This window comes from Trachypithecus francoisi, unplaced genomic scaffold (assembly GCF_009764315.1).
Source record: "Trachypithecus francoisi isolate TF-2019V2 unplaced genomic scaffold, Tfra_2.0 Contig01579, whole genome shotgun sequence".
Lineage (NCBI taxonomy): Eukaryota > Metazoa > Chordata > Mammalia > Primates > Cercopithecidae > Trachypithecus > Trachypithecus francoisi.
The window spans coordinates 27,514,922-27,539,216 of NW_022681442.1; the positions used below are offsets into that span (position 1 = coordinate 27,514,922).

Here is a 24,295-nt window from a genome sequence, read left to right on the forward strand (position 1 = left end):
AAGGAAAAATAGACACAGAACAATGTAGAACACCATTCTAGTAGAAACGAGATTAGATTGTGTACCAATTCTATCTGCCTGTGCCCTGTTCCCCTCAGGTGCAGGAATCTGAGGGGAACCCCAAGCTCATAGCAGAGCTCCTGCTAGCCAGGATAGCTGTTATTCCAGAGGCCCAAGTTCCCCCACTGGCATGGCAGCGCATGGGCGCTCACCCTTGTTCAGGAAAGTCCAGTTTCTCTGGGACAGCCTCAGTGTTAAAGCCTGTCCTGTAGTTGGACCATTGTGCCCCCATATTACTACACCCATCCCCTAATTTCCTGAAAGAAATTAGGCAAAGATTGAAAATGAAATCAGGCAGCAGCCCCCCAGCAGTTGAATGCATAGGTACATGCTTCCGATGCTCTCACAGAGGAGTTCAGTAGTTAAAGGCAAGAGGGTGATGCTGCATTGGACACAGGAAACCCCGCCCCTCCCCTGCAGGGGAGAGGGGAGACAGAGGCTGCTCTGCAGGCTCCAGGTGGCTCATAACCCCAAGGGATGGAACCCCTCCAAAGCTGAGCCCATGGTCCTCTGCCTGCTCCAAGCCACGCTGTTGCCCCATTTCCCAAAGAGGGACAAGGGCTCAGAGCAAGAGGCTCCCCAGGGGCTGTCTAGACTAAGGCGGAAGGCAAAGCTGGTGCGTCCCAGGGTTTCAATCAGCAGTGTGGCTGTGCTGGGTGACAGAGCACTAGTTACTACCGAAGGGTGTCTGGAATTGCTGGGCCTTCATCATCCTGACTTACTTGTTCTAATCACATCAGGACTTCCCGGTACCCCTGGCCGACCAGGAATAAAAGGTAAGCGAATTTCCAAATGAGATTTCTTTCTTTTCACTGGCCATTTTTGTGGAAGGAAGGGATGGACAGGAAGAGGCCATTCTCTGGCCAGAGCCTGGATCAACAGTGGCATCTAGTGGTTCCAGCAGAGGGCTATGAGGCTGGGAGCCCAGGGATGTGTGAACCAAGCCCTGAGTCCTCAAGCCCCACCTCTCCCCAAACACTTCCCCACCCCACCAACCTGAGCCTTGCAGGAGGTTCTGGAAGGGCACTGCCCTCCCCAGAGCCTTTCCATGCCCTGTTTTGCCTCTAAATGCCCCCATTAGTGCTTCATCCCCCTGGTATGTAGGCTTGGTCCCCTCCTAACAAGTCTCTTCCCTGGGGCAGGAGCTCCCTTTGTCCTTATCATTCACATCAGCCTTAGTGTGAATGAGTACATCAGACCCTTCCTGAGAGGTGGCTTTAGTACAGGCAGAGAGGAGTGTTAAGATGCTACTGAGAGGGCAAGTCAGGGTACTCAGTGGGGAGCTCATCCTCAGGGGTCTGACCGGGGCAATGTGGTGATGCCTATACACACAGTGACCCTCTTGTCCAGTTCTGCCTATCAGACCTCAACCCCGAGCAAGTTCAGGGATCCACAGTGCTCAGGGACAGTCTTTCTCCTTCTGTTCCTGTGACCCCAACACGCTCCTGAACTTTGACATTCTATCGAGCCATGCTCTGTCATGAGCAGTCACTGTCACTCTTGGTGGGACCCTAAAATAACCACTTTCCAGAAATCATTTGCAGTGACTGATTGGGCCAAGGAGTTCTTTAGGGCTCACTAAATGTCATTCCAAAATAATGATAACTGAGTTTATAGATCCCAGGCAGACCACACTAGGTCCATGGATCTGTTCACAAATGGATGGTACCTTTTGTAAGAGTCTCATAGGTTTTGGAATTCCCAAGGATAACAGAAATCCTCCCTTTTTGAGGGCCCGTGACTTCCTGTCCAAGGGGGAGTTCAGACCCTGACTGGACAACATGCACAAGAGGGCCTTTTTACCTAACGTTGGATTGCATCCCAGCAAAACAAACTCAAGTGCTTCTCCTGTCTTGTTCATGAGCCCTGGCTGAAGGATGGTGAGCAGAGACCATCCCTCTGCTTTCCCTTCAGGAGAGAGCAATAGTCTCCTTTCATTGTGTGAATGAATGAATTGCTCACAGAACTTGGGAAATGAAAAAAAGGGGCCCCTAAAGAATGGTTTCCCCAAGTGAGTCCATGGAGTGTCAGTTCTCAGCACTGCATCCAGTTGATACGTTTGGGAATGTCCTCTTCTCAAAAGTCCTCCACGCACACTTGCATTTTCAATGCTCTGAGACACAAGGCAGAAAAGAGATCTTGTTAACCTTTATATGACTCATACCTTCTCAGATTTACCCACTGCAGAGCCCCCTTTAATCCTGCACAGCCCCTACAACTGTCCCACAGAGCACTCTGGGAACCCCGCTCTACCTGGGAGGCTCATTGCCTCTGTCCTTTGACCTTTGAGTATTTTTCCCACCTAAGGCGATTCCCAGGCAGAGTGGTGGAATGTGGGAGTGTGAAGGACTCTCCAGTCAGCCTCATTCTGGGCTTACTGAAAGGCAAGCTTTCCACATCCTCAAGTGAAGCCACTTCTCTGAATGAAGATGGATGCTCTGGCCTCCAGGGGCTCCGGCTGAAAGATTGGGACTTAATGCATCTTGCTTGCCTGCCTTCAGTTCATTAAAATGCCTTTAGCCTGAGGCTGAGAGGCCCAGAAGGGGGTCCCAAATGCAATCAGAAGCCTTGAAAATGGCTTATTGAGCCACTAATTGATCCTCATAACAACCACTCTCGGCCTTTTCCTCTCTTTCTAGGTGAACCGGGAGCTCCAGGCAAGATCGTGACTTCAGGTAGGCAGGTCCTAGAGGGACCCTCCTTTCTGTGTCTTTCTTATCCTGGGCATCTACCTTGGCTCTGCAGTGTTCTGGGCTGGATGTAGCAGGCAGTTTTTTGGATCAGTAGAGGGGGAGGAGGGAAATTTAGCAGTGATGAGAAGAAGAAATGCCAGACTATCCACCACAGCCTGGCTCAAGTCCCAGCACCTCTGAGTGAGAAGAGTAGGGCTCAATGTTCCATGTGCCTCCTGCTTTCAGACGGGTCGTCAATGCTTACTGTCCCAGGCCCCCCAGGGCCTCCCGGAGCCATGGGACCCCCAGGACCTCCAGGTGCCCCAGGTCAGTCTGTTTTCTTGCTTTGCCCCAAATCAGCAGTAGGTCTTGGTGGTAGTGACAGTAGCCCTATTTGTTCAGATCCTGAAACCCAGGGCAGGAACTGAATCTGGTAAACAGAATAAGGAGTTTGGCCTGAGAAAAGCAAACTCTTGCATTCTCAGACAATGAAGTAGATCAGTTATCCTGCTTCACAGCATAGGAGGCGAATGTGCTCTCAGCATTTACAGAAGGGGAAGCTGAGGCTTGGAGCAGGTAAATGGCTTGCCCAAGATCCCATGGCCAATTAGCAGCAGGACAAAAGATTTGGCCCAGATCAGTCTACCTCCAGAGCCTGTGGCCAGTCAGAAGACCCAGTCCTCGAACCCTTTGTTTCCTCCTGGAAAACGATTTGATATTCTGCATCCAGGGCAACAAAAATGCTAGGTATCTATTTGAAGAAAATATCCCCAAATGGGATGGTGACAAAAATATGAAAACTTCGGAACAAAGTTGTTAGGAGATAAAACAAATATTTATTGAGAGAGCGGGACACTCAATAATGCCTGCTCTGTGGTTTCAACTGTATTTTTACAAGATGCAAAAAAGAAAAAATGCTGGAAGAAAATAAAATGCCCACAAATTGAAGAGTTATGGACAATTTGTTTCCTACCTTTCCAAAGTGCCTTTTTGTTATATGTATTTTTAATTATTTTAAATTTGTGTGTACAAATGAAGTGCACAACTTATCACAACCAATGCCAGGATGTACCAGCCTTCCCTCCTGACAAGCTCCAGTGAGAAGGAATACGTAGAGGCATGTAGAAGTCCCTAACCATTACAGGACAGCAGCAGAGAGTGCAGTCCTGCCTGCCCCGGGGTCCTCGTATCTGTCAGAGATGTTCTCACGCAACTGGACCACAGAGCTGGCCTCAAATTGCTTATTGCTCTCAAATAAGCAAGTTGGCCTCTTTGGGTCCCTGTTCCATGCCTTGGGAGGAATTATGCCTTTAGTTCTTCCTATGACCCTACATGCGTGATTTAGCCATTTCTTCCTCAACCCCATTTCCAGGCCCTGCCGGCCCAGCTGGTCTCCCAGGACCGCAAGGTATGTCACACCCTGCAAGAACGCAAGGCGATGGGCCAAGTCGGGAGGACTTTCCTCTCAGGGTGGACATGGGCCCCTCTGTTCTAGATGACGTGAAAGGTGTGTTTTGGAAAAGGAGGAGAGGGCCAGGGCTCTTCACCGGGGTCTTGCAAGCTGATTCCCTGGAGCTTGGGGCAGCTGTCATAGAAGTTCTGGGAGTCCAGGAGGACCAGGGGCAGACTTGGCCTTGAAGATGAGTATCTGGCAGGAGTGCATCACTGACCCAGGGAGCAATGACAAGGGTCTGTGGGTTCTTGGCCACAGGCCCAGGCTGAGAGGACTAATTCCCAGGTCCTTTAAGGAGCCCAGGTGGAGACTGCCGGGCCTCCCACCTGGACATCTGGAGTGCAGAACAGCAAAGGCTTCAGCCCACCCGGTCCAGCGCTCACTCTGAGCTATCACTGTGTTAGGAACTTGGTCTTCAGTGTTTCATCGAGTCTTCCCAGCACCCCTGTGATGTAGATCTTTCTGACCTTGGTTTACAGAGGAGGAAACTGAGGCTGAAAGAGGTTGAGAACTTGCCCAAAGTCACCAGCTAGACCTGTGGGAGCAGGGGTTTGAACTCAGACTTTCTGACATCAAAATCCAATGTATCCCCGTCATTCCACATGCTCTTATCAGCTGTCAGGGAGCTTGACTATGGTCCTGCCCTGCCTCTGAGTGAGGGGGCACCCTTAGCAGATGAGGTGCTGCAGGTTCCTGTGCCATGACACAGGGCCTCCCCTCTTGTCAGGGAATCAAGTCACACCTGTTCTCTACTTCATCCCTTGTCCTGCCATGAACTGTGGCTGTAGCCTTGTGGCCACAACCTACTCACCAGGCTTCCTCCTCCTGACTTCCATGGGGATGTGTTTATATAACCTTCCTGCTCCTGACTTGCATGGGGATGTGTTTATATAATCTTCCTGCTTGCTACACATGGAGGGAATAACCATGTCAACCCAACCAACCTGGTAGTCTGGCCTGAGGGAGGGAACCAGCTCTGCCCTTGGGGAGCTTCTGGCCTAACCAGGGAGACCTGGTTCCTATCCTTGGGGAGCCCAGGTCTGATAAAGTAGGCAGGATACATGCACATGAAATAAGTGCTGACAGTACAACATAGAAACTTATGGAAATAACTTTAAAGCAAGCATTAGGCCAGAACCTGTTCCTAGTGGAAAATCCACCCACCCATCCATTTACCCACCCATCTACCCATCCACCTATCCATCTCCCTATCCATCCATCCATCCATCCACCCACCTACTCATACACCCACCCATTCATCCATTCACCCACCCATCCATCCATTTGACAAGTATTGATTGAGCATCTATGTCCTCAGGTGCTGTGCTAAGTGCTGCTTCCTCACAAGCATCAGTGTCCATACTCAAACTATTTCTTTCTTCTGCAGAACCCTTCCTATCTGGCCCTCCAGGCCCACCTGGCCCCCCAGGTCCCAAGGGAGATCAAGGTGAGAACTGTGTGTCAGGGAACCCAGAAGCCAGTATGTGTCCTCTGTTTACCTGCTGGTTGCCAGGAGGGTTTGGATGAAGCTGAATGAGCTGCGGCATTTTTGCATCCTTCTGCCTTATCCCACTGGGAGCTCAGCAGCCTGGAGCAAAGGTAGCGGGGATGCACAACAGTCAGAAACTCTACAAAGGATAGCCACCCAACATTGGCCTAGTGAGAGGAGAGGCACAAGGAACCCCAAGTTCTATATCTGCTCCAGCATTGGAACCCCTATCCCCTCCTCCATGGGTCCACTGAAACCACAACACCTGGTTGGTACCTGTCTCATAGCTCTCTGCCTTTTTCCCTCAGGTCCCCCAGGCCCCAGAGGACACCAAGGTACAGTAGAGCTGGCATCAAACAAAACCTGGGGTAGGGGTGGGGGTGGCAAAAACTCACCTTCCAAGTGCTTTGAGCTTGACAGAAAGGCACGTGGTGCAAATAAGCAAGAGTAGAGCAGCATGTCTCTAGGAATGGTTGAGTATGTGCATGGGTGTAGTGCAAGTGTGTGTGTGTGTGTGTGTGTGTGGCATCTCTAGGTACTGCCCAAAGGGCAATGCAGCCCCAGCAATCATGGATCTTGGGGAGGCTCTACGGGGCTGTTAGTGGGTGAGAAAAATGAGACTGACTGTCCCTCTCTTGTGTTCCTCAGGCGAGCAAGGCCTCCCAGGTTTCTCAACCTCAGGTAAGGGCTGAGCCCTGCCCCGTTCTGGCTCTGGCCAGAGCCTGTCCGAACCCTGGCTGACCGCATTGTGTGTGTTGTTGGCTTCCAGGGTCCAGTTCTTTCGGACTCAACCTTCAGGGACCACCAGGCCCACCTGGCCCCCAGGGACCCAAAGGTGACAAAGGTCAGTGAGGGAGCAGCGAGAAGGTGGTGAGGAGTAGGGGTGAGCCTGGTGCCCACAGCCCAGAGCCTGAAGAGATGGCAGCAAGTATTTATCAGTGTAAAGTCTTGGGAGAGAGAAGAGGCTGGAGGAAGGAAAGGCCAGAGGGAGGAAGGGACAAGGACATGGAGATATAGCCTCCGTGCAAGGGAGCTGTGGTATTATTACAAAAATGAGGCCAAGAGCCATGGGACAATTGTTGAGACACACACTAATAAGTGTGGTTTGGCTTAACCAGGAAAGGCTTCCTGGAGGAGGTGATGCAAACTTCTCATTTTGGATTGCAGGTGATCCAGGTGTCCCAGGGGCTCTTGGCATTCCTAGTGGTCCTTCTGAAGGTAAGAACTGAAAGTGACCAAAGTTCCTCTCTGCTTCTTCTGGTGAAGGCTGATCATTCCAATGAGGATATTGCTCTATTCGCTCATTCATTTCTCCATGATTGATTGTTGACTATCTCTATGTGCTAGGACCTATGAGCTGCCTTTAAGGAGCTTACGAGATACTGGGTTGAGGAGAAGGACCCAGGCACATATAATGATAACTAACAATGCAGACTCCACATGATGGAGAACAGAAGACCCTGGGTGCTGGGGAGTGGAGAGAAGGGGGATGCCATGTTGGGGGTCCTTCAGCAGGTTGCGGAAGGAAAGGGTAGTTCAGCCTGGGGCAGCTTCCTAGCTCCGTGCCACTTTCAGACAGTGGCTGCTACAGGCTCTCCTTTCTTCTCTTCTCGGGGATCCTTCACCTTGCCACTATCCTATTTCTCCCCCTGAGAAGACCCTCCCTCCTCACACCATGGAAGCTATTCCTGGGCCTGTTTGACCGTAGGGTGGAGAAACCGACACAGGACACTTTCTCTTTGCTGCAGGGGGATCATCAAGCACCACGTATGTGTCAGGCCCGCCAGGCCCCCCTGGGCCCCCTGGGCCTCCGGGCTCTCTCAGCAGCTCTGGCCGGGAGATTCAGCAGTACATCTCTGAGTACATGCAGAGTGAGTGGCCGGCCGCCCCAAGCCGTGGGGACAAGAACACGGAGATACAGTCTCTGTGCAAGGGAGTTGTGGTATCATCACAGGAATGACGCTAAGACACATGGGACGATGTCGGGCAGTGGGAGTGTGTGTGTGTGTGTGCGCGCGTGTGTGCGCATTGAGGAAAACAGTGTGTGTGTCCAGGCCCGGATCTTCCCCCTGCAGAGCCAGGCCTACAGGCCTGTGAGCTCCCCAACACCAGCCTTCTCATAGCTGCCCCCGACACAACCTCACCCTCGCCCACACCCTGGGAGGAGGCTGGCGCGCGCACTCATTCCCATGCACACACGCGCTTTCACACCGCACCCTGCATGTACTCATTTGTCAAATGGGTGGCTGGCTGGAGTCTTGCTGGCCCACAGCCCTCATGGGCCACTTGACCCAGCGCAGGCCTCTGCCTCAGTTTCTCCATCTGTAATTAAGGGAACAACAGTGACGGGGAGTCTAGGCTCCCTCCTGGCCCAGCCTTGTGCCCGTGTGTGGGGTGGGGCAGGCATGTTATCATGTGCTTCAGGTCACCTCTGTGGGGAGAACATGTCCTCTTGGGACAGTCTTGACTTTGCTTTGTTCCTTGGTTGGCAGGTGACAGTATTAGGTCTTACCTATCCGGAGTTCAAGGTCCCCCAGGCCCACCTGGTCCCCCAGGACCTGTCACCACCATCACAGGCGAGACTTTCAACTACTCAGAGCTGGCAAACCACGTTGTGAGCTACTTACGGAGTAAGCCTTTCCCCATGCCCTGCACCTGGCACTTTCCTCCTGTGGCTCTGCTTTTGCTCCCAGAGGCTCATCACCTCATTTGCTGTTTGCTTTGCCCTTCTCTGGAATATGAGTTTTAATTCTGAATTCCTAATAATTAGGCCACTGGGATACAGTGTCAACAAGAGTCTGTCCAGATTCAGGGCGGCCACACTAGAGAGCCACCGAGTGAGCCGTCCTGCAATCGACTAATGTGTTCCTAATTATAGGTTCTTCCTACCTGTGCATGAAGGTTGGCAGCATCTGGCAGGCATTAGGCTAAAGCATGTTCTTGAAAGTAAACTTCCTTTCTTACCAAAAAAAAAAAAAAAATCCCAACAACAATATTTGACTTTGTTATGCTTTCAAAATACCCTCATAATACTCCATTCATCCATTTCCCCCAAAGACAGACAGCTCGGGGACCGGGCCTTTCAGATTCTGGAATAATGAGAGTGTTGCTTCAGTAGCTGCTAAGCAGGTAACCTGAGGTTTTCTTCCCGACAGCTTCGGGGTACAACATCGGCTTGTTCTCATCCTCCATCTCTTCTGAAGACATCCTGGCTGTGCTGCAGCGTGAGTCACCTGTTGGGGGATCGAGAGTGGGACTATCTTTGCTTTCTCCTGGCCTCACTCGTCAGGCAAACCTTGTCCTCGTCTGAGCCTGGGGAGGGCTACAAGAGGTAGGCAGAGTCCTTTAGACAAAGAGCCACTTACTGCGCTGATCTGCTTGCTGAGTCAGCAAACTGGCTGGAAAGGGGGCAGGAAATGTCCTCCCAAGCCCCCATGCCAGGCAAGCTGGCAGGTGTCCCTTCAGGAAGCTGGCAGCTTGTTGATGTCCCCCCTGAACACTGTGGGCCTGCAGACCCAGAACTCACAAATGTCATGCCGGAGCCAGTTTGTGTAGGGGAACCCAGGCTGTGGCTGGACCATGGGTGGCACCCCCCATGTCCTGGATGGGTCCTGCTAGTGCATCCTCTCCTCTCCAGGGGATGACGTGCGTCAGTACCTACGTCAGTACCTGATGGGCCCTCAGGGTCCGCCAGGGCCACCAGGAGCCAGTGGAGATGGGTCCCTCCTGTCTTTGGACTATGCAGAGCTGAGTAGTCGCATTCTCAGCTACATGTCGAGTAAGTGTCTGCAGGAGGGTTGGTTAGGAAGGGCCTGGGATGACTGGGATGAGGACTCCCAGCGTAAACTTCCCTGTGATTGCCCCACTGACCCCCACCTGCCAGGCTGCACCAACCCCAGCAATGAGCAGTGCTCAGAGCTGTTCAAACCTGTGAGCCTGGAGCAGGTCAAGAGGCATGGCAAGGAAAGCCAAAACGGAGGTCCCAGGCACTGTCTCGTGTGCCGTCTACATACAACTCTCTCTCTCTCTCTCACACACACACACACACACTCCCATACACACATCTGCTCCCCATACTCACACTCCCATACTCACACACACTCCCATACACACACTCTCTCACTCCCATACTCACACATTCACACACACTCCCATACTCTCTCTCACACACACTCACTCCCATACTCACACACTCACACACACTCCCATACTCTCTCACACACACATACACACATTCCCATACACACACACTCACTCCCATACACACTCCCACACACACGCTCCCATACTCACACACATACTCCCATACTCTCTCACACACTCTCACATACACATACACACACTCATTCCCATACTCACACACACTCCCATTCTCACTCCCACACACACACTCCCATACATACACACTCCCATACACTCCCATTCTCACACATACTCCACACACTCCCATACACTCCCACATACACTCCCACACACACACTCCCACACACACACTCCCACACACATACTCCCATACACACACACACTCCCACACATACACTCCCACACACACACTCCCACATACACACTCCCATACACACACACACACTCACTCCCATACACACACATACACTCCCACACACACACTCTCCCACACACACACTCCCATACACACACACACACACACTCACTCCCATACACACACACTCCTGTACTCACACATACACTCACTCACACACACACACACACTCACAGAATGAAGCACACGGGCACCTGGACCTGCTTCTCCGGCCCCGCCGGCCCCTCCCCTCTTCCCTTGATGCTCCTCTTCTCTGTCTCTCTCCCTGCCACCATCTCTTCTCTTTCTTGGACCCCACTTCTGTCCAAACCTCTTCTGTGTCCGATCTCCTCTCTGACAGGATGTTTCCATCTGCCTCCCTCTGCCTGATCCGATTCCATCACATCCCTAGGTTCTGGGATCAGCATTGGGCTTCCTGGTCCCCCGGGGCCCCCTGGCTTGCCAGGAACCTCCTATGAGGAGCTCCTCTCCTTGCTGCGAGGTAAGGCCCAGCAGGGGACATCTGTCCAAGTGGCTGGGGAGGAAGCAGAATCCCTTGGCACAGGCCAGGACTGACTCCATGCCCTCCCTTGGTGTCTCAGGGTCTGAATTCAGAGGCATCGTTGGACCTCCAGGTCCCCCCGGTCCACCAGGGATGCCAGGCAATGTGTGGTCCAGCATCAGCGTGGAGGACCTCTCGTCTTACTTACACAGTAGGGCACTGCGGAGTGGGATGGGCAGGGCAGGGGATGCAGATGGGCCTTGGGGGCTCCCATGGGCTTTAGCAAGGGCAGTCCAAGTGCTCCTGGAGCCTGTACAGGGCTGGGTGCGGGGCCCTGGAGAGCGCCACATGTGCTGGCAAGGGGCCTTCAGCTGTGGCAGGAACAGAGATGGGGAGCGATGGCTTTCCCAGGTGCAGCCCGGTGTGTGATTAGGGCCGACGTGGGGCTCCACCTCTCAGTGACTGGAGGGCTGAGTTGAATGAGGCTGAGAATTGGGAGTGGGAGGGCCTGACGGGGGCAGCCATTCCTGGATGATGCCAGGAAACAGCAGGCTCTGGCCTACTGCTTTTCTCTCCTCCCATCACCCGGGAGGCCCAGACTTATCCCCTCCTTTCAGGAGGGGCCCCCAGCGCCCCCAGCACAAGCTGGAAATTCACCTTCCTCCGCAGCACTACCCTGACCTTTCTTTCTCTTCCCTCTGCCCAGCTGCAGGTTTGTCATTCATCCCAGGCCCTCCAGGACCTCCTGGTCCCCCAGGTCCTCGAGGGCCCCCGGGTATCTCAGGAGCTCTGTCAACCTATGCAGCTGAAAACAGCGACAGCTTCCGGAGCGAGCTGATCAGCTACCTCACAAGTAGGTGCCCCCGACGGTGATGCCCCACCAGGTATCCCGCAGGCCTTGCTTTCCCCTGTAAGCCGGGCAGGGAGGCACTTAAAGGGACAGGGAGGCCACACATGAGAGCCACTAGTGGGGTAGGCCCGGTTTCCTTCCACACCAGCATTCTGCCACTCGGGTACGAGAACCCTGAAGTTCACTTCCGGTCTCTCAGGGGCATTGACACCCTGGGAGAGACTCCCTAACTCCCAAGGCTTTCTCTCCACCGAGACCCGAGCTCCCACTCATGCAGCTTCTCACCCTGCAGGTCCTGATGTGCGCAGCTTCATTGTTGGCCCCCCAGGCCCTCCTGGGCCGCAGGGACCCCCTGGGGACAGCCGCCTCCTGTCCACGGATGCCTTCCACAGTCGGGGTAGCAGCTCCTCCTCACACAGCTCGTCTGTCAGGCGGGGCAGCTCCTACAGCTCTTCCACGGGCACAGGAGCTGGCACAGGCTCCCTGGGTACAGGGGGTGCCTTTGGTGCAGCTACAGGAGACGGGGGCCCCTATGGCACTGACACCAGCCCAGGCAGAGGCTATGGGGCAGCAGCAGAAGGCAGCATGTATGGTGGCAATGGCGGACTATTTGGGGCTGACTTTGCTGGAGGTCTGGATTACAATGAGCTGGCTGTGAGAGTGTCAGAGAGCATGCAGCGTAAGTGGGGACTTTTAAGCCTTGGTGCTGGGGGGAAGGAGCGTGGGAGCATCTCCAGACTGGCTTTCTTGTTTGTAGAACCCCCAGGCTGTGAAGACAGAATCAGGCAGGCAGGGACTGGAGGGGACTGGCAGCCCTAGCCTAGTTCTCAGCCCACTCAGCTCAAGGAGCCCCAGCCCTGGGACCTGAGCTGTGGGGAACAGAGCACGCCGTGGCTTTGTACTTTGCTTTCCAAGACTTAACTTGCTCCGGGTCCCAGATAAGTCATATGACCACACTGGTTTTTCTGCTGGGGCTGAGAGAAGGATGTTGGCTAAGAGTCCTTTCCCTGTGCAGCTTAACAGCACAGTTACACAGTCAACAAGCTTTTGATGCCGGCCCGCAGCAGGAAGAGAACTGTGCCGGTCACACAGTGGAATACAAAGGAAGCTGGAGGGCTTCACCTTTGCTGCGGCTTGATCTAGTTCAACTGCTTTGGGAGTTAGATACTCGGAGAGCACTGTGCTCCTCCTGAAGAGGGTGCTGGGCGATCCCTTCTTCCTGTGCCCATGCTCTGGTGTTTTACAGGTCAGGGCCTACTGCAAGGGATGGCCTATACTGTCCAGGGCCCACCAGGCCAGCCTGGGCCGCAGGGACCACCCGGTATCAGCAAGGTCTTCTCTGCCTACAGCAACGTAACTGCGGACCTCATGGACTTCTTCCGAAGTAAGGGCATCCAACTGCTTCCCCAGCACCTGCCTCACTGCATAGGTTCCCACAGGTCTGCTCCAGAGACACTAGTCTCATGAGAAACCTCCAGTTATTAACATTTGAGATGCTCAAAATTAGACAAATTCTATAAATTCTGAACTTTGTTTCCTCTTATATATCCAAACTCCATCACTATCTCTCTGTGTTACTCTGAACAAATGACTTGCTGTCCCAAGCTTCCAGGCAATCAAGCCTCTAAGGCCAGTGTTTCCTGCTTTTGCAGCTTATGGAGCCATTCAAGGACCCCCTGGGCAAAAAGGAGAGATGGGCACTCCAGGACCCAAAGGCAAGTGGTGGCAGAGCCAGTCCCCGGATCCTGTGTAACACCCACCTCTTACTGAAAAGAGCTCCTGTGCTGCTGCCACACCGGCTACCTGTGCCCTAAGTCCCCAGACTCATGTATTACTTAGTTATGCCCCATTTGTCCTTCCAGGTGACAGGGGCCCTGCTGGGCCACCAGGTCATCGTGGGCCACCTGGCCCTCGAGGGCACAAGGGAGAAAAAGGAGACAAAGGTAAGTGTTGACTGCTCCGTGTTTTGCATGTTCTGGAGAGCTGCAAGGCTGACACTCAGTAGAGAAGCAGGTGATTTGTTCCACAGCAAGCCTGAGAAATTCAGGCAAATGCCAATTACTCCAGGCAGACACTGCCAAAAGCAGAATTTGCATAACAATCCCATTCACAGTGAGGAAGAAAAGGAGAGTGCCAAAGCAGGGAGGAAAAGGAGAACCAAGCTGGTGTTGAAATGGGGCAAACAAGTTAAATAAATGTATAGTCTTACAAAAGATTTCACCTTTGAAGCCATCTTTGCAGTAGTCACAGTTGCCATAATTGCCCAAGCCAAGATCCCCACACGCCACAAGATGTTTTAACTTCCTACCGATCTTCTAACTTTCAGGTGACCAAGTCTATGCTGGGCGGAGAAGGAGAAGAAGTATTGCTGTCAAGCCATGAGCTAGCCATGGCAGGACAGCTCCTGGACCAGGTGTCATAATGCATATGGCACTTAGGTCCAAGCTCTCCAGAGGGTGAAAGCTGGAGTCTGTCAATGTCCTACTGAGACAGCATAGCCAACCTAGCTAGCAACATTTGTTTAGTCTGAACAATATATACTTATAGAATTCAGTCGAAGATACACAATCTGAAACAGCTTCATGGGGTGGACTCTAGTAAGAGTAGTTGCAATGTTTTAGAATGAGATTTACTTCTCTGCTATCTAGATCTGAACTCCTTGGCTTCTTTACTTAGTTCAAGCCCCAGCCTAGGAAAGCCAGTTACATAAAAGTTGGCTCAGGAATCTTAGAGCTTTGCCTAAATACGAGCCCAGAAAAGGGAGGATGGGGATGGGGTGCCTTCCTGGAGGTGACACTTGATGGGGGTGTGTTCTGGTTACTGCTGCAAGGCTGTGCCATCATCAGCGCCTTCCTCCCCTGTTCATTCTGCATTCTGTAGTCAGTTGGCTAAGAAGTGACTCTTGCAACTAAAAAAATTAAGAAATTCACTTCCCCTCTAGGAGGTGATAGGGTTTCTAATGGTTATCATATATGTATATCACATTCCCATTTGCTTAGAAAGTCTGATTGCAGCCATGATTGTCCATAGGCCCATGCTAGAGTTCATGTATCTGTTATACTGAACCAGGCTAGAGCAAACAGAAAAACAAGGGTGAGAGGCAATGGACAAGGAAGGAAGAAAGGGAGAGGGGGGAACAGAATACCTGATGCTGGGGACACAGCGTCAGCTCAAGACGTCACCCTCCGCTCTGCATTCCGAAAATGGCACTTGGGGGACAGGGCACAGTTGGTCTTTAACCACTTTTCAATGTCTAAAAACATTTGTTTGTGGTCTGTAAGATGAAACATCATTTCAATTGTAAAATTTCCAATTAAATTTTTTTTCTTTTTTAATATCATGTTTAATGTGATTCATCTGACCAAAGAAACATTAAAAAAAATAGTCTGGGTTAATTGGGTCTGACTCTAACACTGTTTATTACAAACACAAGAAAGCAAAAGTGGTTGTATTTTGGGGCACAGCTTCTGGTATTTCATTCAATCCCTGAAGTCTTTAAAGGCAAATCTTTAGATACCTGCCAAATATGAACTCAATCTGGGGATTTTTACAAAGTATATTAAAGTTTTCCCTAAGCATAAGTTATCTGAAATAAACATGCAAGAAATGAGCAAGAAGATGATTTGCAATTAGGTAGTGCTTTATCCTGGAGCAATGGAGTTATGATTGTAGGGTAAGTAATATATGGAATATAAAACCTTCTATTAAAGAAAAATGTACAAATCTCAAATGCCCCAAAGACATGTACAGTAAAATCAGACACTCCAATTCAGAAGAGACTATACTTGGCCACTTCGTGAATTTGTTACAAGTTGTGACTCTCAAATTGCTGGATAATTAAAAATGGGATTAAATTATATCTACTTCTACACCACTACTCTTCTAAAAAGACTTTTATTTTCCATAAGGTCTCTGCTGAGTATCTCGTATTATCCCATAAAAAATGCTCCACTTGTTTCCTCTGTATCAACCCCTAACGGCAACAACCAGTCAAGCACTACACACTCTACGTGGTCTTTTTGCCTTTTATTATATCCTGATAATTGCCTGCTATGAATGAATGAGTTTTTTTTTTTTTTTTTTTAAATGAGGCTGGGTGCGGTGGCTCATGCCTGTAATCCCAGAATTTTGGGAGACCGAGACGGGCAGATTGCTTAAGCCCAGGAGTTCGAGACCAGCTTGAGCAACATGGCAAAACCCCATCGCTATTAAAAATACAAAAAAATTAGCCGGCGTGGTGGCGGGCACCTGTGATCCCAGGGACTTGGGAGGCTCAGGCTGAAGAATCACTTGAACCCAGGAGGTGGAGGTTACAGTGAGCCAAGAACGCACCACTGCACTCCAGCCAGCGAGACTGCATCTCAAAAAACAAAACAAAAATAAAATAAAAATTAGTTCATACAGCCTCTAGACTTCAAACAACTTTTTACTGTCTAATGAAAACTATTGTGTATAATAAAGGAATTGTGCCTTTTAAATATTTTTTTCATTAGAATTATTTTTACCCAAAGGCTGAATTTTTTACTTAATTGTAGCTTTTACACTTATTAAAAGTAACTTCCAAAAAAAGTGGGGAAAAGATGTTTTGACCCTTTTAAAAAAGTAGCTTTAGGGGTTCAAGTATTATATCCCCTTTAATAGTGATCCTTATCTTGATTAATCAAGACATAGGAGTTTTTCCCTTGTTACTAGATTTGGCTAAGATACCGAACGTCTTCATAGTGTTTTATGCTCAAGTAAAATAGGGTGTAAGTCCAAACATATGACCTTCTCTGGACAAAACTCAGAAAGAGGATGGGCAGATATGAGGTTATGTCCTCAGCTGGATGGCAATGGATGTGAGCCTCTTTTGTTTCATTTTTTTTTTTTTTTAAGTCAAGAATGAGCTCAATAGTGCACAGCGCTCCCAGATTAGAAAATGACACTCCATGCCTCCCTCCAGCTGGACACGTGCCAAGTGATGCTGCCTAGTGTCTACTGAATCTTGCATGAACATTATGACGACGAGATTATTTCTGCAGAAGTGATGTCATATGATTTGTGAAATGCTTGGTGAGAAAAATCATCCATCCCAAGGGGGAAAGAAATTAAAAACATACACATATATACACAGGCTGACAGAAATATTTTAAGCACCTCCCAAAGGAGGGGTTTGCATGCTGAAAGACAACCCCCAGCAAGTTACCACTAGAAACTATATTTGAGTGTGTGTGTGTTTGCGTGTGTGCTGCGGACTACAGACAGCTAGGAATACTAACTCTGGGAGGGTCAGAAGACCTGGGGGACTGCAAGTTTTGCAGTATAACTAGGACCAACAACTGCAAAGTTTCTCAGGCAGGACACTCCAGTTTCAAAGATTCTCAATAAAAGACTGCTTCCCAAAATTGATTAAGAAATAACTTTATTTTTCATGTGTCAATCCCATGATTGAAAGGACATGTTGCTCCCAAGTAGACAAGAGGCATAATCTGAAACAAACTTATTTCTGAAAATTTAGCTTATGAACTCATTACACTGCAAACCAGATAAGGAGCACAAAAAGCTGCAGCCCACACTGAAACCTGGCAAACACTCTCCGCCAAGATTAGTAGCAGGAATGTTAAAGCTTTATCAGAAACATAGAAACATGTCAGCAACAGAACAGCAACAATACAGCCATTAACTGTTGTGCCTTCAACTTAAGAAAAGCATTTAAAGTATCACCCCATTTCTTATAAACATTTCTCAGAAAAGAACTGTTCATCAAAAGACTATTAGAACTGGAACTCTCTTCTTTCACTTCTAGATTTTCTTTAATCAACAATATCTCTAGTTAATACTTGGAAAGAATTTGGCTTCTCAGAAGAGTCTTTGTTATTTAAGCACAGTGTGGAATGGGAAGAAGTGTACAGTTACAAGGAAACTAGAAGAGTACAAAAAAATAGTCACTTCTGAAACTCGCTGATGCTCAAGAAATCAGAGACCCTTCATTAAAGTGGGTCTCATATGCCTGAGAGCTTTGTGCTTGAGGAAGTATGACTTAGAGGTAGCTCTGGTTCTGGTAATTTATATTTAATTATAATTTGCTGTATCCTGTCACAAGAGAGTTCTAATATTTTCAGCAAAGTAAAAGCATTCAACATTTTTTCCTTACCCACCCTATAGCTTCCCCATAGAAAAAGATAAGAAAAAGCTTAATGTGACTCTACATAGAATAGCAGCTAATTCAGCAATTCACACTGTATGGTTGTTGACAGGACTAGGAAAGGCAGCCTGGTGCCCCAAGCTCTAGGAGCTGGATCTGCAGAAGTGTGCAGGTCTGCTGTGTTTACAGCACTCAGGGAAAGAGGGGAGGAGGTGGCTGATGAGGGTGCACGTTCGGAGAAGTTTTTATGTGTTTCATGGCATATTCTGCCACAGCAACAAAAAGCCAAATCAGGAGCATATTTGACTGCACTCTTCTATTTCAAAGAAGTCTGTGCCCCTCGCCCACTCCCCACCTATACTTCATGCAAGAAAGATAGATCACTATCATCTATTTGAATACAGGGTCTCAGAAGAGGTGGGGCTGGTATGGGTACAAACAGCATATTTTATAACAAAACACTTTTTGAAAAGATTTATATAACTTTACGTATTAAAATGAATGCTTTACCTCTACATATGTGTCACTGTACAATCTTGCACCCACACGAATATGGTCATATTTGAAAGCGAACTCAAGCACAAACACTGAATCCAAAAGGCAGTTTTGAGGGAGATCCGAGAGTTGCTGCAACCTTACCCACAGCGTCAACCATTCTACTCTGAGCCTCTCTCCTTGAATCAATACTCTGAATGTCAAGTTGAAAGGAACAGAAAGAATCAAATATTCAGACCAAATTAATCAGGCACCACACACTATTTAGCACACAGGGTATCAATTAAATGATACTGGAAAAAAAATGTCTACTGCCTGAGGTATTCATTTTTTAAGTCAATAAACTGAAAATTTCAAAGGAGAAAGTGTTTTGAAAATGTTCCTTCCCAATCCCTCTTCAAATAAATCATTAAATACACTGGGCAACATTATACTGTCATTTTTATCATAACAATATAAACAATTTTTATCATCATCCTGAATATTACTTTATAAAGATATATATTTTAAAAGGCTTTCAAAACATTTTTCAACCCAGCATTTGAGAATAAAGCATTAAGAGTTTTGTATACAGTAACATTCGTGTAATAAGTGTATGAATTTACAACCATACATAACATGTATATATATATGTATATATATTTATATAAAAAACAAACTTGGCCAGAAATTAAGGCTACCTACAAAGTTGTCCAAGTAAATTATGCTTGTCAAAACAATTACAAAATTAAAATCACACATGCATTTTTAAATCATCTAAATCACTGACAAAACAAAGTTCAGCATCCAAAGTTTTCAAATTAACTGCAAGAAAGTGCTACAGACATTTACATTTTCTAAATATGAATCAGGGTTCCCACAAAGTTACATTTAAATTTTTTACCAGCCTCAAAAGGAATATAACTAAAAACAAACTTTGACAATTTGGTACCTAGCACTCTTAAGAGAGAATAGGTTGAAAATGGCAGGCAGCAAGCATCATTTACAAATGTGCTGTCTCACACAGCAAAGTACAGTTTATAATACTGTCTGACCTGACACGTGGCTGAAATTCTAAGCCTCAAAAGGGACTAGGAGTGAACATTTCATTAATAATTATACACATCAGCAACCACATGATAAAGGCTTCAGGCTTTTCCCACTCAAATCAAAGTGAATGATTTAAACATGGAACAAAATAAAATCAAGACATAAGTAACCTCATTTCAAAATAAGGAAAAGTAATTTCTGACATGTGCCTAAATATTTAAACTTTTAAAAAAGTATTCTGAACAAATGCCTCTTTTAAGATTAATTTCCAAAGATATATTTATAAATATAACTCACAGCCTGCAGGCCTCTGACAGAGTTTTAAACAGAATTAGCTAAGATGGAGAGAAATCATTTAACCAGCTCAGGTATTATTTTAGAAAATAAACAGAGACAGCTAAACCTACACTGCTTAAGTTTCATGAGTTTTACATTTCCAATTTGCAATCTAAAAGCTACCTCTTTTTTTTCATCTTTCCAAACTTTGTATATGTGTTTTAGGATGAAAATTTCTATCAAATGGTAAGAGAAGCAAAAATTCCAAAACAACCATGTTTAATTCTAAGGATGTTTTTGTCCCTGTTGATCAAAAAGAAAATCCTACTTACGACTTGACTGAAATGTAGTGTTTCAGGCACTATCTTAAGAAAATCAGCACCCTCAATTATTAGCTCATGCCGAAAGAGGTAATTCGTTTTGACAAATCACGGAAATAATTTTTCTCTTTTAAAAGAGGTTGTTCCTATTTAAAGAAAAAATATATTCATTTACTGAGTCAATAGCATAGTTGAGCAAATCATAGCTTTTTTATGAGAGCTGATCCACCAAAAGAAAATTATCCCAACGCTCTACAGCAGAGCTTCAACTATAGAATTTAGGCATCAATGAGAAGTTACGTCAGGTAAAAGGAATTTATTAATACTTAGTGATGTAACAGTTTTTCTTAAATAACTTTAAACATTATTTCTCCAACAGTTTTCAGGTAGCAGTGTCTAAAGAACATAATTTTTAAGATGAATATACAAAGTCACCTTAGTCACCAAGATGCTACTTTGCCAACATGGCCTAGCATCTATCTTAGTTTGTTTTCCCTTCATCTTTGCTTTTTTTTTAAAAAAAAAAAAAAAAAAAAAAGGAAAACAGCTAGAAGGTGAGGCAGGTGATTGTCTTCGTGAGTTATCTGACAGAGACTGTGGCAGAAGATGAGAAGAGAATGACACACTGAAAGAGCAAAACCCACGCACAGAATGTTTCCCATTGTTATGATCCGGTGGAATGCAAGCTGGGAATAGGATAAAATTTGGAAATCCGGCTCTGTGTTGATGGGTTAAGGCATTCAGACTCCCCAGTCATTTTAAAGAATACTTCCTGTTCCTGTAGTTTCCTGGCAAACTCTTCTTCCAGTGTCTTAAAAAGAAAGGGAAAAAGAAATTGTTATGTGCTGGTATTACATATAGAATTTATGCTGACAGTCCAGATAAAACTGCTTGTCCAAAACACTTTCTTTGTATATTATCCTCAAGAAGACATGCCTGCTCAATTTTTTAAGATCATAAGCTTTGCAGAGCGCTATGTGCAAGTCCAGCTCAGTCACATAAATGGACAATTTAGGTCCATTACTTACCTTCCCTATATTAGAGAACCATTTAATTCCTCAATTCCTCTGCTGTAAAAATAGGGATAATGTGCTATGTGAAGTCTAAATGTGATAATGATGTACTTCCACATACTATGCACTCTAATATACGGTACCTATTATTAACTATTATCTGTTTCTCCCACATGGCACTTACCCTGCCTACTTGTTATTTGAGTTGCGACGCGCCTGTCTTTTCTTTCACACTACGCTATAAGATAAGCTGTTTAAAGGCACAATCTAAACCAGAATCATTTTACCCCCACAATACAGAGCAAAGGTAAGCGCTTGAGAAATACAAGAGGCACCGTTGTGATGTGAATGTCTGTGCTCCCCATATCCATATAAAAACCTAATCCCTAATGTGCGGCACTATGCACAGAAGGTGGGACCTCTGAGAGGTGATGAGGTCATGAGGTGGAGCCCTCCAAATGGGATAAGTGCCTTCATGGAGGGCTAAAGAGAGCTGTTATTCCGCCGTGTGAGGACACAGTGAGAAGTCGGCAGTCTGGAACCCTCACCATAGTGTGACCGTGTTGGCACCCTGGTCTCAGACTCCCCAGCCTCCAGTTTATGGCATTTTGTTACAGGTATCAATGACTTTGTGGAGAAGTGATTCAGGGATAAGTGGTGCTGTAGAGGTACAAAGCACAGGAAAAGAAGGAAGGATATAGGAGGGGTTCTCAAAAGAGGTGGAACATGAGCTTAGTGCTGAAGGAAAGATAAGAATTTGATAGGCAATATGGGGAAGGCATGCCAGACAGAGCTGAAACACAGCACAAAGGCAGGAAGCTGAGGAGCTGGTGTGAGGACTGGTCATTATACCCAAGGCTGGAACATGGACTGGGAACAAAGTGGCTAGTGGGAGAGGAAGCCAGAAAGGGTGACTGTGACTCAGGTGTGGCACTATGAAGGCTTCACAGTCAAACTGAATCAATAATTTACATTTTACTCTGATGGAACTGAAGATTTCTCAACATCACTATGACAGTGTCAAGAGATGTTCTTGAGGATAAATCCTCTGGTGATGGCAGGCGAGTGGGAAGAAAGGAAAGGGAACTAGAAACTACAAGGCCCATTAGGCCATTCCTGAACAATTTAAGCAAGCACCAGGATAGCAGTGAGAAAGAAAGGAGACACGTTATGAAAAACTGTCCAAATTAATTGGCATCTGATTGAATGAAGGGTGTGACAGAAATGAAAAATAATTCTGGTTTCTAAGCATAGATGTCAGTTAAGAGAACAGGAATGTAGAAAAGAACATCTGGCGGTGAGTGGCCTGCAGTGAGCGGGGAAAGGTGAGACGGAGATGAAGGAACATCTGGCGGTGAGTGGGCTGCAGTGAGCAGGGAAAGGTGAGACGGAGATGAAGGAACATCTGGCGGTGAGTGGCCTGCAGTGAGACGGAGATGAAGGAACATCTGGCGGTGAGTGGGCTGCAGTGAGCGGGGAAAGGTGAGATGGAGATGAAGGAACATCTGGCGGTGAGTGGGCTGCAGTGAGCGGGGAAAGGTGAGACGGAGATGAAGGAACATCTGGCGGTGAGCAGCCTGCAGTGAGCGGGGAAAGGTGAGACGGAGATGAAGGAACATCTGGCGGTGAGCAGCCTGCAGTGAGCGGGGAAAGGTGAGACGGAGATGAAGGAAAAGGAGGCTGAGTTTGGTTTTCTCTCTACTGAGTTTATAATCTTTAGTCAACATTGAACAGGTATGTAGTCATCTGTACAATGTGCCAGGAACTGTTCTAGAAACTGAGTACGTATCAATAAATGAAGTGATCATGGCACGCTTTTAAGGGGTTTATATTCTCACTCACAAGAGGGGACAATAAACAAATGGGTCTGGTGGTGATGAATTGTTACGAAGAAAAACAAAGAAAGGAGAGCAGATACAGAACGTCTGAGGTTGAGTATAGGTGCTACTGAGATACAGTGACCAAAAAATGGAACCACAAGGCCTAGGTGAAATGAGGAGGAACAGAACATCCCGATGGAAAATGGGCGCTTAGTGCTCAAACTGATAATAAAAACAAGAAACAATAATAGCAATAGCAACCATTCACTGAACCATTACTATAGCTCAGGTACTAGATAACTGCTGTGTAAACGACACCAAATAGGTAGGTAGCATATTCTCATTTTACAAATTAGGAAAACCAGGCCTACAAATGGCAAGTGAGAAAATTAGTAAGCAAATGTCAGTGCTGAGATCTGTACCCACGTGTGTATGACTTCACAATTTGCGCTCTATACAACCGCTACCATTTAAGTTCCGGAGTTGTCTATATGCAACAGTTGAAGCCATGACTAGCAATAAAATCATCCAGGTAAAGACTGTTCTTTACCAAAGGGGCAAAACTGAGAAATGTCTACATTTCCGGAGACAAAAGGGGATAAAGAACACAGAGAATGAGCAGAGCTGGGTCACAAAAGCCAAGTGAGAGGAGAATTTTAAGAAACAAGACTTTTAATGAGAACAGTTAGATAAGGTCATAGAATTTGATTATTAGCAACTCACTTGTGACCACTGTCAACACGTTCAACTGGGGTGTTTGAGGCAGATGTTAGGCCGCAAGGAGGTAAAGGAGATTTTTCACCATTTACAATTCTGTACTTTTTGAATTCTAAACTACATGAATACATTACCTATTCAAAAATTTTAACAATAAATAAAATTTAAATTAAAAAGCCACACTACGGGCCGGGCATGGTGGCTCACGCCTGTAATCCCAGCACTTTGAGAGGCTGGAGTGGGTGGATCACCCAAGGTTAGGAGTTCAAGACCAGCCTGGCCAACGTGGCGAAGCCCCGTCTCTACTGAAAATACAAAAATTAGCCAGGTGTGGTGGATGCCTGTAATCCCAAAAACCTAGGGGGCTGAGGCAGGGGAACTGCTTGAACCCAGGAGGCGGAGGTTGCAGTGAGCCGAGATCGCGCCACTGCACTCCAGCCTGGGCGACAGAGTGAGACTCTGTCTAAACAAACAAACAGAAAGCCACACTATGAACTCATTTAGTCACTTCACTTCCGTTGGCACATAGCTAAATACGTATTTCCTTGACTGACTGGATGGATGGAAGAAAGGAATGGTGGAAGTGTATAGTAGGCAGGAAGGCCCCCACAAAACAAAGGTTTAAGTTTGAGTAGCAATGGGTCAGAGATCATATAGTGGTAGCAAAAACTCAGGTGACATGGTTAGCCGGTAAGATCAGGTGAATAGGGTGTCAAGTACAAACAAGGGAAAGGAGGGAGACAGAGAAGACACCATCCCTATTTTACCAGATTTCAAGTTTACATAGAATACCAGGGCCTTGTAATATGGCTGCGGTTGACCTGTTCAGACTCAGCTGTCATCACTTCCTTCCTTTTCTTCCTCCCTAACGACTACACACCGGCACACCCCCTCTTATACTCCAATGATAGAGAACATTCTGCAATTCTCTGTACACT

General features: G+C 47.4%; 2 protein-coding genes across 4 annotated transcripts in view; one reads left to right on the forward strand and one right to left on the reverse strand.

Moving 5' to 3' along the window:
- Positions 1-14,898, forward strand: part of COL17A1 (collagen type XVII alpha 1 chain) — a 56,824-nt gene extending 41,926 nt beyond the window's left edge. For both annotated transcript variants that reach the window (XM_033183665.1, XM_033183674.1), the window contains 21 exons: positions 801-836; positions 2,700-2,735; positions 2,979-3,059; positions 4,105-4,140; positions 5,573-5,632; positions 5,983-6,009; positions 6,323-6,355; positions 6,444-6,518; positions 6,842-6,892; positions 7,423-7,545; positions 8,167-8,304; positions 8,830-8,898; positions 9,312-9,452; positions 10,624-10,713; positions 10,814-10,924; positions 11,420-11,566; positions 11,856-12,242; positions 12,810-12,947; positions 13,216-13,278; positions 13,426-13,506; positions 13,890-14,898. In XM_033183665.1, coding sequence (XP_033039556.1) covers positions 801-836; positions 2,700-2,735; positions 2,979-3,059; positions 4,105-4,140; positions 5,573-5,632; positions 5,983-6,009; positions 6,323-6,355; positions 6,444-6,518; positions 6,842-6,892; positions 7,423-7,545; positions 8,167-8,304; positions 8,830-8,898; positions 9,312-9,452; positions 10,624-10,713; positions 10,814-10,924; positions 11,420-11,566; positions 11,856-12,242; positions 12,810-12,947; positions 13,216-13,278; positions 13,426-13,506; positions 13,890-13,945 — 1,979 coding nt within the window. In that variant the 3' untranslated portion in view covers positions 13,946-14,898. The remainder of the gene's footprint in view (positions 1-800; positions 837-2,699; positions 2,736-2,978; positions 3,060-4,104; positions 4,141-5,572; positions 5,633-5,982; positions 6,010-6,322; positions 6,356-6,443; positions 6,519-6,841; positions 6,893-7,422; positions 7,546-8,166; positions 8,305-8,829; positions 8,899-9,311; positions 9,453-10,623; positions 10,714-10,813; positions 10,925-11,419; positions 11,567-11,855; positions 12,243-12,809; positions 12,948-13,215; positions 13,279-13,425; positions 13,507-13,889) is intronic.
- A 2,049-nt stretch (positions 14,899-16,947) lies between these two features.
- The window catches only part of SLK (STE20 like kinase), a 62,212-nt gene continuing 54,864 nt past the window's right edge, over positions 16,948-24,295 (reverse strand). For both annotated transcript variants that reach the window (XM_033183697.1, XM_033183688.1), the window contains one exon: positions 16,948-20,618. In XM_033183697.1, coding sequence (XP_033039588.1) covers positions 20,472-20,618 — 147 coding nt within the window. In that variant the 3' untranslated portion in view covers positions 16,948-20,471. The remainder of the gene's footprint in view (positions 20,619-24,295) is intronic.